At 34.2% G+C, this 15,572-nt stretch overlaps 1 protein-coding gene across 1 annotated transcript in view; it reads right to left on the reverse strand.

Annotated features, from left to right (window-relative positions):
- The window catches only part of LOC107723947 (epidermal growth factor receptor substrate 15-like 1), a 38,620-nt gene that overhangs the window by 2,245 nt on the left and 20,803 nt on the right, over window positions 1-15,572 (reverse strand). The window contains exons 16-21 of the mRNA XM_016532680.1: window positions 13,692-13,889; window positions 12,503-12,652; window positions 9,197-9,311; window positions 7,537-7,637; window positions 6,779-6,839; window positions 1,385-1,467 (exon numbers count right to left, since the gene is read on the reverse strand). Of these exons, the coding sequence (XP_016388166.1) occupies window positions 1,385-1,467; window positions 6,779-6,839; window positions 7,537-7,637; window positions 9,197-9,311; window positions 12,503-12,652; window positions 13,692-13,889 (708 nt within the window). The remainder of the gene's footprint in view (window positions 1-1,384; window positions 1,468-6,778; window positions 6,840-7,536; window positions 7,638-9,196; window positions 9,312-12,502; window positions 12,653-13,691; window positions 13,890-15,572) is intronic.

Here is a 15,572-nt window from a genome sequence, read left to right on the forward strand (position 1 = left end):
TCGAAATTGAGATTTATGCATCATCTGAAAGCTGAATAAATAAGTTTTCCATTGATGTATGGTTTGTTAGGATAGGACAATATTTGGTCGAGATACAACTATTTGAAAATCTGGAATCTGAGGGTGCAAAAAAATCTAAATATTGAGAAAATCACCTTTAAAGTTGTCCAAATGAAGTTCTTAGCAATGCATATTACTAATCAAAAATTAAGTTTTGATATACTTTCTGCCAATGAGTTTCTGCTCTGATTTAGTTTGTGGAAGAGCGAATTAAGACTTTTTAAGGAGGAGAACTGGCCCCCCGACTGAGCCTGGTTTCTCCCAAGGTTTTTTCTCCATTCTGTCACCGATGGAGTTTTGGTTCCTTGCCGCTGTCGCCTCTGGCTTGCTTAGTTGGGGACACTTCATTTCCAGCGATATTGTTGACTTGATTGCAAATGATTGCAAAGATACTATTTAAACTGAACTGAGCTGAATGAAGACATCACTGAATTCAATGATGAACTGTCTTTAACTGGAAAATTAGTGTTTACTATTGTCATTTTGCATTATTGACACACTATTTTCCTAATTAATGCTGTTCAGTTGCTTTGACACAATCTGTATTGTTAAAAGCGCTATATAAATAAAGGTGACTTGACTTGACTTGACTTTTAAGACCCGCAGAAACCCTGTTATATTGTGATGAATGGAAACTACAATAAATATAATCAATACTAAGAACACTTCAACCTGAATTATGTTAGATGACCGTGTGAACATTGCATGTTTAATTGCATGTTTTATGTTTTACATTGAATGTTTATTTCGGTCAGAGGCCTCTATATCAGTTTATTTTGCATATTTAAGGTAGTTTTGTGTAAAAAATTGTTTACTATTAACTCTTTTAATACATTTTAATGCATACATTTTTTTATTCTTTGCTTTTATTGTTACTTTTGTTTTTTATACCTCTGTTGTGATCGTTTTATGATTATTTTAAATACTTTTTATGTAATGCGCTTTGAATGATCGTTGTGCATGAAATGTCCTATATAAATAAACATGCTTGCTTGCTAAAAATGTCTTAAAAATCATTTCATATTTCATTCCTTGCTTGAGATGGAAGGTGAGGTCGGGTTCATTGCATTGTGGGATACGGTAATCCATGCAGTGTGCTCTGGTTGTATCACTTACATTTGACAAATGTAGCAGATCATTCAGATATTCCATGAATACAAACAAGTTCACATACTGTTTAGAGTGTGCATGATGCATACTACAAAACAGGACAAGCAGTATGCTATTTACTGAGTAATTTCCCAAATGCGCGTTAGCTTAGTGTAACCGAGCTGAGCTTACATTGATCTGGATGAACTACTGTAGATTCCTCTTTTGAACATACCTTTGACAATTGAGAGAAATCAGCGAAACCACCTTTCCCTCCAAAAGAGTCGCTACCGAATGGGTCTGACGCAGCAAACGGGTCTGTTTATGAAAGAGAGAACGCACAAGCAAATGATTTGATGGAAATAACACGGCCGCTGCGTTTCAACCACTGCTCAGTTATGTGAGGCACAAACACAGGTGCTATTTTAAGAGAGCGGCTTGTATGTGGCCAGTGTTTCTCATTTTCCATGACTTTCAGCTTCTGAAAAGCACACGTTTTGTTTTCCATCTGCAGCTTTTTTTGTTTTCCATCTTCGACGTATGTTTCTGATTAACTAATGACGACATTATGAAAGAGTCATACAGTTGAGCCATTCCTACTTAATACGCAGTACATTTTTATGCCCTCATCTTAATTAATATAATAAATTAAATTGTTTTTGTATAACTGGGATATTATTATATATTTTATTATATATAATCAGTTTTTATTTTATATTTTCATTTAATTTTAGCAAAATTTTTTGTAATTTTGTGGTTTTGTCATTTTTATGTGTTAAATATTTTATTTTATTTCAGTTAACATTTATTTTAAGTAACAAAATGGATTTAATTTTAGTTTAATTTTTTGTTAGTTTTAGTTAACTAACTCCGGGTGCAACTTCTATAAATGAAGAATCTTTATCAAAAAATGTATTAAATATTACAGATATTTCATCATTTTTTTGTTTGAACTTTTACAAATGTTTCAAACTTAACATGCTTTCTTGTAAATATTGTTCCTTTTCTCTCTTTATTTCCAGCCTGTTCATCCTGTAAATAATCAATTTATACTAATAAATCGAATAATATTCACTACCAAATATTTCAAATGTTTGGGGTCATTATTTTTTTTAATGGTTTTGAAAGAAGACTCTTATGCTCATCAAGGCTGCATTTATTAATACAGTAAAATCTGTAATATTGTGAAAAAAATATTACAATTTAAAATAATTCTTTTCTATGTGAATATATTGTAAAATGTCATTTATTTCTGTGATGCGCAGCTGAATTTTCAGCATCATTACTCCAGTCTTCAGTGTCACATGATCTTCAGAAATCATTCTAATATGCTGATTTGCTGCTCAAGAAACATTTCTGATTATTATAAATGTTGAAAACAGTTGTGCCGCTTCATAATTTTGTGGAAACTGTGATGCATGTTAATTTTGAGGATTCTTTGATGAATAGAACGCATTTATTTGAACATTACAGTAACATTATTAATGTTTTTACTGTCACTTTTGATCAATTTAATGCATCCTTGTTTCTGAAACTTATTACATCCACAGAAACGCTTCATAAAATTACAATTACATACAAAAGTTAGAGTGCAAAAGGTTCACAAGAATAACCCAATTATGAACACAGATGAAGTTATGGAGGATGAAAAAAGACAAGCTATTGTAAGTCCATGTGTGTGCTGTGAGAAAGCTGAGCTAGTAAAACGTGTGTGAGTTTCCTGCATGTATCTGTAAGTGTGAGACCACTAACAGCTCCAAACACACTCTCTAGTGTTCTCGTAAAAAGAGTTGTTTCAGGAGCATGTCAGTCTGCGTGTTTCCCATAAATTAACCCCGCTTCCTCTGCCGGGACGAGCAGAAAGAGCTTACCTGTTCAGCGTGAGCAGAGCAGAAACAGAGAGAGAGAGAAGACAGCTGTGTGGATTCCTGACGCTTTTCTGTTACGCTTAGCCACAAAGCATTCCCTGTTCTGACGGGACTATTTTCGGAAGGCCTGAAGCTAAACGTGTATGTAAAAGCACTATTAATAGAATCATGCAACAGGAAATGCAAAAAAAAAAAAAAAAACGCTGACTGCTACATTTAAAAAAATAAAATTTCTGGCATAGAGCAAAAAAATAATAAAAAAAATAATAAAGAAAGATAACTAATTAATCACACATTTTTCTGAAATTAAAATGTGTGATACTCTCGTGATCACACACGTTGTGGTTCTCACATGAATGGCGGTGGAGACTGACTTGGAAAAGAAGAAATCGTTGAATAAAGTCGTTATCTTTGTTTTCTTTGCACACAAAAAGTATTCTCATAGCCTCATAGGTCTTACGAGTTTGGAACGACATGAGGGTGAGTAATTAAGGACAGAATTTTTATTTTTGGGTGAACTATCCCTTTAACCATTGACTATAGCCATTTAACATTACAGTATAATTGAGAGCTATCAATTAAAAAAAAAATTAGACTTTAAAAAACAATAACTTCTAATTGAAGTCAACAAAGCAATCTTCATATAAACCCATTATAATAAATGTCATATTTACCTGTGCCCTTCAGCAAGTAGGAAATCTACAGAAATTGAATAAAGTTATCAAACACTAAATTCTAAATTAAATATAGATGAATCCTTAAAGCTACAAAAGTTATTGATTTGCTCTTTTTTCTTTGTTCTTTGATGAACAGACATCACAGCAGCTGTTTTTAGGTTATTTTGGCTGCTTTAAGAGCTGCCGCTGCTGAACATGACACAGATCTGACACGCATCATAGTTTCTCACAACTCTTGACCTTTTCTGACTGACTTAAAGTCTCTATTAATGAGCTGAGGAGTTGAATGGGGTGTGTTAGATGAGGGAGACAGTGCTGCTGCTCCAGGACAGATTTGAAAACATGTTCTTAAATCGGACTCATATATAACAAATACTTACGATTACACAGTTTTAAGGCAGCTTTAATCGCCTTTTCGGCAACTTCATGACTTAAAGGGGTCCTATTATGCTTTTTCACTTTTTCAACTTTAGTTAGTCTGTAATGTTGCTGTTTGAGCATAAAAAAGATCTGCGAAGTTACAAAGCTCAAAGTACAAATCAAAAGGAGATATTTTATAAACTACAACGAACGACTCGTTTGGACTACAACGCATATTTTCCGGGATTTGTGATATCACAAATATCGACGAATGGGACGAGACCTGGTTGAGCTGCACTAAAGAAGGCAACGAGTGTTATCACTATGTCGGAGACACGCTAGCTTTCCCAAGGCAGACGAACTTAGAGTGGTTACAATCATCCGGGTTTAAATCGCGCTCAAATTGATTTGATATTGACGCAATATTTACACTGAAGCTCGCAGACGGCTATGGTAAGGGGCATGACATTTCCAGACCAGGCGCCGAGTGCTGCCAATCACAACACAATTCGTATTTCAGAAGGCGGGCCTTCATTTGATACAGGAACTATTCGAGCCGTTCATGCCAGACTGGGGAGAGAGGTGTTGTAATAATGTAAAATACGTGAATCAATGTTTTTCGAACTACCTAGTATGAGAGCCTGTTCTAGTACACCCCCAAAACAAAATCAAGACTTTGTAAAAGAGCATAATAGGACCCCTTTAACTGACGACATAACTACAACATTGAATGCTCTTAATTTCATTTGCGCTTTAATATGGAATTATATACAGCACGCTGCCGCATTTGTGAGTGCAATTGAAGAGCATGTGCTATGAGCACAGTATAATGGAATAAAAATTTCCGTCACATGCGTTAACGTGCTAATTTTGACAACACTAATATAAATATATTTTTGAAATTATAAAATATTTCGTTTCAATCTTCATATACCAAAATATATTTCAAAATGTGTATTAGTATGTTACATTAATGATTCCAATTGATTTATATGATTTAATAATGATTATTATTATTGATTTATTTTAAAAATGTGTCATATGTTCACAGGTGTTATAAACAACAAATAACGCTTTTCTTCAAATGTGAAACGTGAATGTATTTTCTTGGACTGAAATATAAATGGAGGGCAAAATAAATTTTAAAATGCTTTTAAACATATTTTAAAAAATATACTAAAATATATTTCAAAATATATTTACATAAATAGAAAATATATATGTAAATAAAAAATATTTTAGTAAATAAAAAAATTGTAGAATATACTGGTAGAAAATTTATTTTATATATATATATATATATATATATAAATTTACATATATATTTACGTATAATTATATATATATATAATTTACATAAATATATTTTGAAACATTTTAGCAAATATATATTTTGGCTATTTTTTGTACATTTTGAAATATATTTAAAAATATATTTGAAAATAAATGTAAGAGCTTTAACTGCCAATAAAAATACAGTGTCCAATCAAAAAGTGACTTTGTGTTATAGAAGACTTATAGGCCTCAGTTAAAAGTTGCATCGTGACACTGAATGATTATAATTACTCTATTGTCTTCATTAACTTCACTACTAATGTGTTTGTGTGAACGCTGGTTCTTACGACTCTATCTTTGATCTACTCTCTGAATCATGCATCACTCTGGTACTAAGAAGACCAGCTAGCTTCCTCTAACAGACGAAGAGACGAAAAGATAAGGAGATGATGAACAACAAACAAAGAGACGTGGCGCAACATCACTTACAATATTTTATCTCTAAAACAGATACATTTTTGATGTGTCAAATGATTACACACAACTGGTCAAAAGTTTAATATTCTTAATGTTTTTGAAGTCTCTTCTGCTCACCAAGGCTGCATTTATTTGATCAAAAAGACAGTAGAAACAGTAATATTGTGAAAAAATATTACAATTTAAAATAACTGTTTTCTATGTGAATATAATGTAAAATGTAATTTATTTCTGTGATCAAAGCTGAATTTTCAGCATCATTACTCCAGTCTTCAGTGTCACATGATCCTTCAGAAATCATTCTAATATGCTGATTTGCTGCTCAAGAAACATTTCTGATTATTATCAATGTCGAAAACAGTTGTGCTGTTTTCAGAGATAAATAATCCGAAAGTTTGTGGTCAGTAAGATTGGAAAAAAAAAGAAAAGAAAGTAACAATCTATTCTGCAATGATGTATTAAATTGATCAAAAGTGACAGTAGAGACATTTATAATGTTACAAAAGATTCTATTTGAATACTAGCCTAGTTTAATGAGTGAAATATATTACTATTCTGACTTCCTGAACACTGTGAACTGTTTGATGAACAATAATAAAGACGGGGACTAGACTTGTGCCGGTATTCGGTAATGCGATATATCACGGTAATGAATATGCACGATATTGTTATCGTGGGCACTTCTAAATACCGTGAATAATTATATATTACAAATTATTCAGAATTTTGAATGCATTTTAAGAATACTTTTCCCATAAACTGGTCAAAATGCACAACACCGCTGTATGCTGCGTGAAGGATGCGTGCGCACTCTGATGTAAACAAGCGGTGGACGTGAAGCACATGACGGAACATGTGAGAAACGCTCTGGATGAAAGCGCACTTTCACTCTCTTTGATACCGGCATATCCCTAATGGGGACTGAACATACGGCCGGTTAGTGGATCAGAAGCAACCGAATGAACACTGTACCTGAGTCTTTAGGTTTGGGACTCATCGATGTCTGGCTGATTTTTCTGCTGAAGGGACTGGCCTGAGAGAGAAAGAGAGAGAGAGGGGAATGACAGAGCACTAACCGTACATTATGACACGTTTCTCACCACATTACCCAAAATATCAGCTCACATGCTGCCACGCGCAAGCTCTCCAGAGGAAGAATTTACTTGAGTTTGATTTAATGTTTCAAATGCAAAAAAGCCCCGAAACCAAACTGTGATCTGAAAGTGGACATTTACATCTAAACAGTTTTTTTCCACAGAGACAGACTTTTTATTAAAACTAACAATTTCAACATTTTTTTTTGTTATATGAAACATTTTTTAAGCATGCTTTCATTTATTTTTACTGTTTTTCAAATGCCTTTTTATAGTTTTTTAGATTTTACCCTTGTCCCAGATGCAGACATTCAATAGTAAAACATAAAATCATCATAGAAATATGAATTACATTTTAAAACTACAATAATAATGAACATAATGAAAAAATAATAATTTCCACCCACTTCAATACATATTGTGTGTGCATGACTGAATGACTGAATGAGAATGACAGGAGCATGAAAATACACTGGCATTTCATAACCTGAAGTAAAATTGGATCCTGCTCTGATTTTGCACAGATGGCACTAATTTAAAAGCAATCATTTGTCATGGTTGATTTGTATAAATGTGCAAAAAACATGTTCTTTCTGGTTCAACATAGCCTCAGATTCCCAGTATTTTTTATTTTACCTTGAACTGACTTGAGGAACTCTGACCAAAGGGATCAGAATTAGCGAAGGGGTCTTTGAACGGGTCTCTCTGCTGGAACGGATCTCCACCAAACGGGTCAGCTGGAGAACAGTCATTCACACGCAAATGTCAAAAACATTGTCGAAATCATTCAGAAACCATTTCATAATTCCATTACATCCAGCCTCAACAAGGTAAGGTCATTACATTTAGATAAAATATAAATGAAAGTTTAATCTGCAAACAAGCGAGCAAACGATGCTAGGATGTTAATATTTTTTATTAATAGTTTGTTCAAATCTAGTAATAGACATACTTGCCTTGGCTAACACAACTAATTAAAACAAAAATAAAATACTATTAATTAGGGCTGTGCAAATAATTGAATGCGATTTTCATGCGCATCTCATCAGTAAAGCCGGTTCTGTGATTAGTAGTAAATCTCCAGCACGTGCTTTCAGATGGAGCGGCATTTACTACACAGAGCCATAGTTCACTGACAAGCTACGCAAAATCGCGTTCATAATCAGCAATGAATCGCCTGAGATTATGAACGCGATTTTGCGTAGCTTGTCAGTGAACTATGGCTCTGTGTAGTAAATGCCGCTCCATTTGAAAGCATGTGCTGGAGATTTACTACTAATCACAGAACCGGCTTTACTGACGAGATGCACATGAAAATCGCATTTGATTATTTGCACAGCCCTACTATTAATATTATAATATTCTTTAATATTCTATAGTGTACTATTATCAAAAACATAACATTTTTAAACAGCAGGATTTAACTAGTTTTTTTCTTAAAGTCTGTTTTATTTTTACCAAACTCTGTGTTTTCCATTTAATTTTTTCAGTATTCCATTTTAATGGTTTAATTTAATTCATAATCAAAATTAACTGAATTATCTTGTAATTCTGACTTTCATATCTTGCTATTTTTTCTGAGAATTGTGAGATATAAACTCTGAATTGTGTTAAAAACCCACAATTAAAGAAACAAGTTGAACTGATTTCCAAAAATGAAACAGAGGGGAAAAAGTGCCAGTGAAAGCACATTTCAGTCCCATGGAAGCTTATATCCATGGGACTGAAATGTGGATTTGAAAAAGGATTTAAAGGTGGGTTAAGCGATTTTTCAAAAACGCTTTAGAAAACTGATTCGGGCCGTATAGCAAAACAAACTTGTAGCCAAATTATCTTGTAATTCTGACTTTCATATCTTGCTATTTTTTCTGAGAATTGTGAGATATAAACTCTGAATTGTGATAAAAACCCACAATTAAAGAAACAAGCTTCCCTACAGTTCTACTGAACACTGAATATAACACACAATATACGCATATGCAGAATATTTGAATATCGCATAAAATATTTGCGAATAAAGCACCGTTTCCATCCCAAGTGTTCAAGAGAAAAAAATCATCTCTTCCTGGGAAACTGGGCAAGTCTGTGGCTCTTTTTTTCTTCATAATAAATGACTTGCGCCTCATAGCACACAGACAAAACACAACTACAAACACTGTTGTGATATCTTGCATTTGGATGCCTGATGTTTGCATGCAACATTTATTTTTATGCAATATCCCAAAATCCACATAAAAAAAGGAGGATGGAAACATAGCTACTGAGTGTGAACTGAATGTGCTTGACAAAATCCCACCTTTATTGAAGGGGTCACTTTTGAAGGGGTCTTCGCTCTGGAAGGGGTCTGCATTCAGGCCTTGAGAGCTGCTACTGTTAAACATGGCCATCCTGGACTTAACCAATGAATCCTCCTGAAACACACACAGCATTCAGCACGTGTTTGCTCTCCTCCTCCGACTGCGGGGAAAATATTATCATTGTAATGAGTATGAAGAGGGCATCGTTCAGCTCTAGAGGTCCTCATTTCCTGCGCTGGATCTTCTGATGCCAGACGTCACAGACGAGGAAAAAGTGAGCCGTTTGACAGTGGACCAGTGTGTGGCGCAATTACGTTAACTATAACAAGAGTAAAGGCACTCTGACGGACATGTGTGTGTGTGTGTGTGTGTGTGTGTGTGTGTGTGTAGTGTTGTGTGGTTTTCTTTAACCTTTGCATGGAAGGCCAAGCTGAAGTTAACTTAAATGAGAACAAACATGAGGACTGAAACATAATAAGACCAAACATTCAAACCATAGTTCCTTCATAATTTAACAGATTATTCAAAGCTCAAGGAGGTGCATTACTGAAGAGGTGATTTCTAAAGTTAAAATATTTACCCTTTGTTTTTACTAAGGCACTTAGTAAATTAGTCCTCAATTAGTAAAAACAAACAGGAAACATGTTTACAGTAAATACACTGATAACCAGTTCCCAAACCTTGTGACTGCGACTGTAATAACTGGATATAATAATTTCACAGAGATTTTTGAACAATTAAATATTTTATAGTTTGCATGATTACATTTCAATGTTTTTTTTCGAGGGCTGGAAACACAATGTAAAAATTCCAGGTTTTTCATGACCATTGTATAACGGAAAAAGAGTAAACTGTAATTTCACTTTAGTCACAGTAAAGTTTCACAGTTTCATTGTATAACAGAAAAAGTGTAAACTGTAATTTCACTTTAGTCACAGTAAAGTTTCACAGTTTCATTGTATAACAGAAAAAGTGTAAACTGTAATTTCACTTTAGTCACAGTAAAGTTTCACAGTTTCATTGTATAACAGAAAAAGTGTAAACTGTAATTTCACTTTAGTCACAGTTTATTAGTTTTGACAAATGTTTCTTTTCATTTAGTCACTATTTCACCATATTCAATAATTTTGTCCAAAATGGCATATAATTTTAGTAAATTTTAGTATAAATGAAAATAATAATAAATATATATTTTTAAAAAAATACTCTAATAGTATGTAAATAATAATAAAATAACACAATGACAATTACTAAAACAAGCACTAAAACAAGAATTAAAACTAAATGTGCCAAAATGTAACAGACCAAATGTTAACCAAATCTGAACTTTAAAAAAAAAAAAAAGTAAAACGTTTATTAATTTAAACAAAAATGTGTATTGCTACAAATAAATAACTACAATATAAAACTAAAAGCTTAGTCGTCACAATTTCTAAAGTATGTTGTCTTTTGACTATTTTTTTTCTTTAAATTTAGGCAAACTTTCATCATAGTTATTCAATTTAGTCCAAAATGGCATATAATTTTAGCAGTGTTGTTATTGTTAACTAAAACTATTAAAAAATCATTTTCAATAATTGAAATAGAGCTGAAATAAAATAACATATATAAATATAAAAAAACCTAAGCAAAAATGAGAAATGTTGCCTTGGCATTGAACTGAACTAAAATAAGTTTAAGTACAAAAATTACTAAAACTAAAACTGAAATAGTAAATATATGAACCGAAATATTAAAAAAACCTAAAACTAATAAAAATGACAAAAGCACACACAATGACGAAAATGTGTAACAGACCAAATGTTTAAAAATATAAAATTTAGCTTTTAAATTTAAAATTAAATATTTAAATTTGATTTAATATTTTAATTTTATACTTAAATACATTTATTAATTAAAAAAAATTGTCATTGCAACAAATAAACTACTATAATATACAACTAAAAGCTTAGTAATCACAATTTCAAAAACTCCTGATATTTCTATGACCATGTGGAACCCTGTAATTCTTTAAACTCATTTCTCAACCAGCTTAAACAAGTAAACCTGGTTACTTTTTGCATGGTTTCACTCAGGGGTGGGAATCTTTAGTCACCTCACGATCCGATCCGATTCTGGGAGTCACGATCCGATTCCAGAACGATTCTTGATCTACTTTCCCCCCGCGTATTAATTAATTAGTTTACCGACTTGAGAATCTTAAAATCCTTACATTTACATATCCTTACATAAGTAACCCTTTTGAAATATAAGAAGTAATGTGGTTTGTCCTGTCCGTTTAATCCCTTAAGACATACCTGGCTGTGTTTACATTAATTTTGCGCCATAAAACCATTTTGAGACGCAAGTGCATTAAACCACTTACACGGAGTCGCGCACAGCCGCATGCAGTCTTCACAAACAAAGCGCGCGTCATTTCAAATTGAAAGCAGCCTTCTGTTAGTGAGGTTCATATTTTAAATATATGTCCACTGCATTCCAAACCACATAAATGATGATTCGTAGAGCATTTGTAAGGAAAATACCGGCGGGAGAGTCCGCACACTTCAAGTGTAACATCAAACAAAGCGCGCGTCTCTCACAGCGCATCCTGTGCAATGAAGCCCGCGAAAGTCCTTGCAATTCGCTTCAACCTTTCCGAACTTTATGAAAGATTATTTTACGGAAGATTCGAGTGGGGTATGTGTGTGAGGAATTGGAAGCACGCAGAATGCGGGTGTTTCTAAAGCAAACTCAGCGTCATCGCGCATCTGATTAAAAACTAAAGGTGCGTTCACGCCATATCGGAATTCCCGTAAATACGAGATTCCAACTTGTAAAAAGCGTTCACGTCCTAGTAGAACTCGTAATTACAACTTGTGAACTGGGAGTTTTCTGAGAGCTACGACTTGTACCACGTGACCGCAGTACCACCTGACCACCGCAGGCTCTGTTTAGGCGTTGATAGTGTTGCCAAAGAAAAGCATAATTCTGAGTCCGTGGTCGTGAACAGCTCCGAGTAGAACGTCACGTGTAGTCATCTCGAAACTACGGTAATTACGATATGGTGTGAACGCAGCATAAGCTCAGAATTCAGAATCGTTGGAGAGAGAATCGCGATGCATCGATGAATCGATTTTTTCTCCCACCCCTAGATTCACTCAGGTCACCAGGAAGAGACAATCTGTTCCCCCAACTTAAAACAACCAGGAAAATCTCCTTAAAGTTCAACATACACGTACACCTGTGTCTCTCAAAATCAGGTACACCTCAAACCCCATGAGCACATGATGAAGACTTTTGTGAAGAGTGCCGTGATTCCTGACCTTGGTGCCAGCGCTGGAGCTCTCCTCAGCGATGAGCTGGTCCAGGTCGGCCAGGCTGGTCACGCTGTCGTTCAGAGTTTTGCTGAAGTGTTCGATGGTCTTATTGAGCTCTCGCTGGGCATCCTGTATCTTACTGAGCTCACTGCGCGTCTGAGGGAACAAGTTCACAACCCAAACACCACTTTACATGACTTTACTGCAGGCACTTCAAGAAAGAAGTTTAGAAGGAGTTTGATATACTGAAATGGGATATTGCAGTTTTTTGTTTGTTTTTTTTTCTCTGTTTATTTTTTTTACTTTTGAAATGTTGCTATTCCGATTTAATTGTTTTTTTGTTTGTTTTTTGGTAATATGTAATTTGCAAAAATATGTTGCTGAAAAATATAAAAATCACAGCTTTTGTGCAATAAGGAACAAGAAGATGCGCTATATTCTCAATTCAACATCACCTGTAGTGCCACATTGCATTTATATATATATGTAGTAAATGCTGCTCCATCTGAAAGCATGTGCTGGAGATTTACTACTAATCACCAGAAGCGGCTTTACTGACGAGATTCGCATGAAAATCGCATTCGATTTTTTGCCCAGCCCTAGTTTGAATGAAAATTATGTCAAAATGCCTATCTTGGTAAGTATCCTATGGCAGACATAGCCGGCTGAACGTACTTAGTGTCTTAAAGTGACAGCACTTTCTTAATATTAATCAAACAGCAACAACAAAGAAATCACTCATTGCTCTTGATTTAATAGCTTTTGTAACTTTATTTATACAGTCTAAACATAGCACAGACCGAACCGTACCGAAACCGTGACTCTAAAACCGTGATACAAACCGAACCGTGAGTAAGTTGAACCGTTCCACCCCTAATATATATATATATATATTATTTCAGTATTAGTTTTAGTTATTTTAGCACATTAAGTTAAACTAAATAAAACAAAAAATATTGAATATTTCATTCAGCTAATGTTTATTTTATTGCATTCAGCTAATGTTTAGTTAACTATAATAACCTTATACAGTCCATAAAATATGTTTAACAGTCACAGGAGTTTGACAAAGAAGGCATAATGATGGTTCTTTGCCTTTTAATATATAACCATGTGTAAATTTTGAATGATCTAAACGGCACCTAGCAAAAACAGCTTGATAAATGTGTGTTGGATACGCGTTGGTGTGTGTGACCTGGTCCATCTCGTCCTGCGATGTCTTCAGCAGTTTGAGGATGCTGTCCAGCTTGGCTTTCCCAGCATGCAGACTCTCCTCCAAACGCTGCTCCTCTTGTTCCAGACAGTACAGGTCCGTCTTCGTTCTGCTCACCTCCTTCTCCTGCATCTGTACGTCTGACTCCTGAGACAAGATCTGCGTCTGCAGCGATGTGATCTACACACAGAATCAAACGCTGTGAATGATTCAGTCAATAATACAGTACACAACGATAATAATTCTTCTTTTAGACAGACAGACATTTGATTTTCAGCATGAAGTCATTCAAACCAAATTTCCTTCATAATTTAAGGGTTATTCCAGGTTCGATAAAATTTGCATCGGAGATTTACATTACTGTAATCTAAAAGTTATAGACTGTCTCTTAATAAAGACACTTAATAAATGACTTAGAATGCATTTGCAAAAACAAACGGGAAACATGTTTACAGTAAATACACTAATAACCAGATTTTCCAAACCTTTTTACTAACACGACTTTTCCAGTCATTACTAGTTAGGGGTGTGCGGTATCACTATTTTTGATCGTGGACAATTAAAATGTCTCCACGATCTGCTTTTGAAGAAATATTGTAGTATCGCGCTACAGCGCACATTCTATCAGTCGCAGTTCTGGCACCTCTGTCTCAATATACTGTACAACGCCACATACATTCACATCAAATGTTAATTCATCGGTAGAGTTATACTCACAGAACACTGCACTTATTTGCATTCAAAAAAGTACATTATATGCATGTGCTTTAAAGCCTTGTCGGTTAAACTTTTCATTCGCGTGCTGTTCTGACATGTGCTTTTTCTGAGCGCGTACACCTGAAGCGCGCACACTAAAAATCCTGTCAAAGAGCACCTGATTACTGGACTAAGTTATCTTTCACGTCTGATTGTGCTAATACTGTCAAAAACACACACGGTTTACATATAAACACAGTAATCAAAGTAAACAGTTGAGAGAAGAACGGATGCGTGCCTGAATATTAGATGCGTGCAGGTCTTAAAGTGACAGCAGCCCAATAGTACTAAACATGCTGCCGCTTGTCATTACAGGGATAGTTCACCCAAAAATGAAAATTCTGTCATTATTTACACATTCTCATGTTGTCCCAAACCTGTATTAATTTCTTTCTTGTGCTGAACACAAAAGAAGATATTTTGAAGAATGTGGGTAAACAAAGAGTTGCTGGTCCCCACTGACTTTGATAGTAGGGGAAAAAAATACTCACTGTAGTCACTGTGAAGTCACTGGGGACCAGCAACTGTTTAGTTTCCCACATTCTTCAAAATAACTCTTATGTTCAACAAAAGAAAGAAACTCATTCAGGTTTAAAACAACTTGAGTTATTATATATTTTGTTACCTTGTAAGGCTTTGTTTTTAAAATAGGGAAATTAGTTTGGCTGTACTGCTCAGACAACTTGCAAAATTGTAAAACCAACATGACAAAGAATCGTGTTTAAATTGTGAATCGTGATTTTCCTGAAATATATATATCATATGATATTTTTGCCATATCGCCCTACCCTATTATTGGTGTAAGGAAAAATAATTTCACAGAGAGCATTTACAGTACAAAGACAGATTTTTAGCCAACAAAATATTTTATAGTTTCCATGATTAAACTTCCATGTTTTTTTGAGGCCTGGAAATCGCAATTTAAAAATTCCAGGTTCTCCATGACCATTGGGAGGCCTGTATAATAGAAACAGTGTTATATGTAATTTGACTTTAGTCACAGTTTTTGTCTTTTGACAAATATAGTTAATATCTCATTATATATTGAAAAATTTACAATTTAAAATAGATTTTGTCCAAAATGGTCCAATATATATATATATATAT

The sequence above is a fragment of the Sinocyclocheilus rhinocerous genome, unplaced genomic scaffold (genome assembly GCF_001515625.1).
Source record: "Sinocyclocheilus rhinocerous isolate Xijiao unplaced genomic scaffold, SAMN03320098_v1.1 scaffold102, whole genome shotgun sequence".
NCBI classification, from domain to species: Eukaryota; Metazoa; Chordata; class Actinopteri; order Cypriniformes; family Cyprinidae; genus Sinocyclocheilus; species Sinocyclocheilus rhinocerous.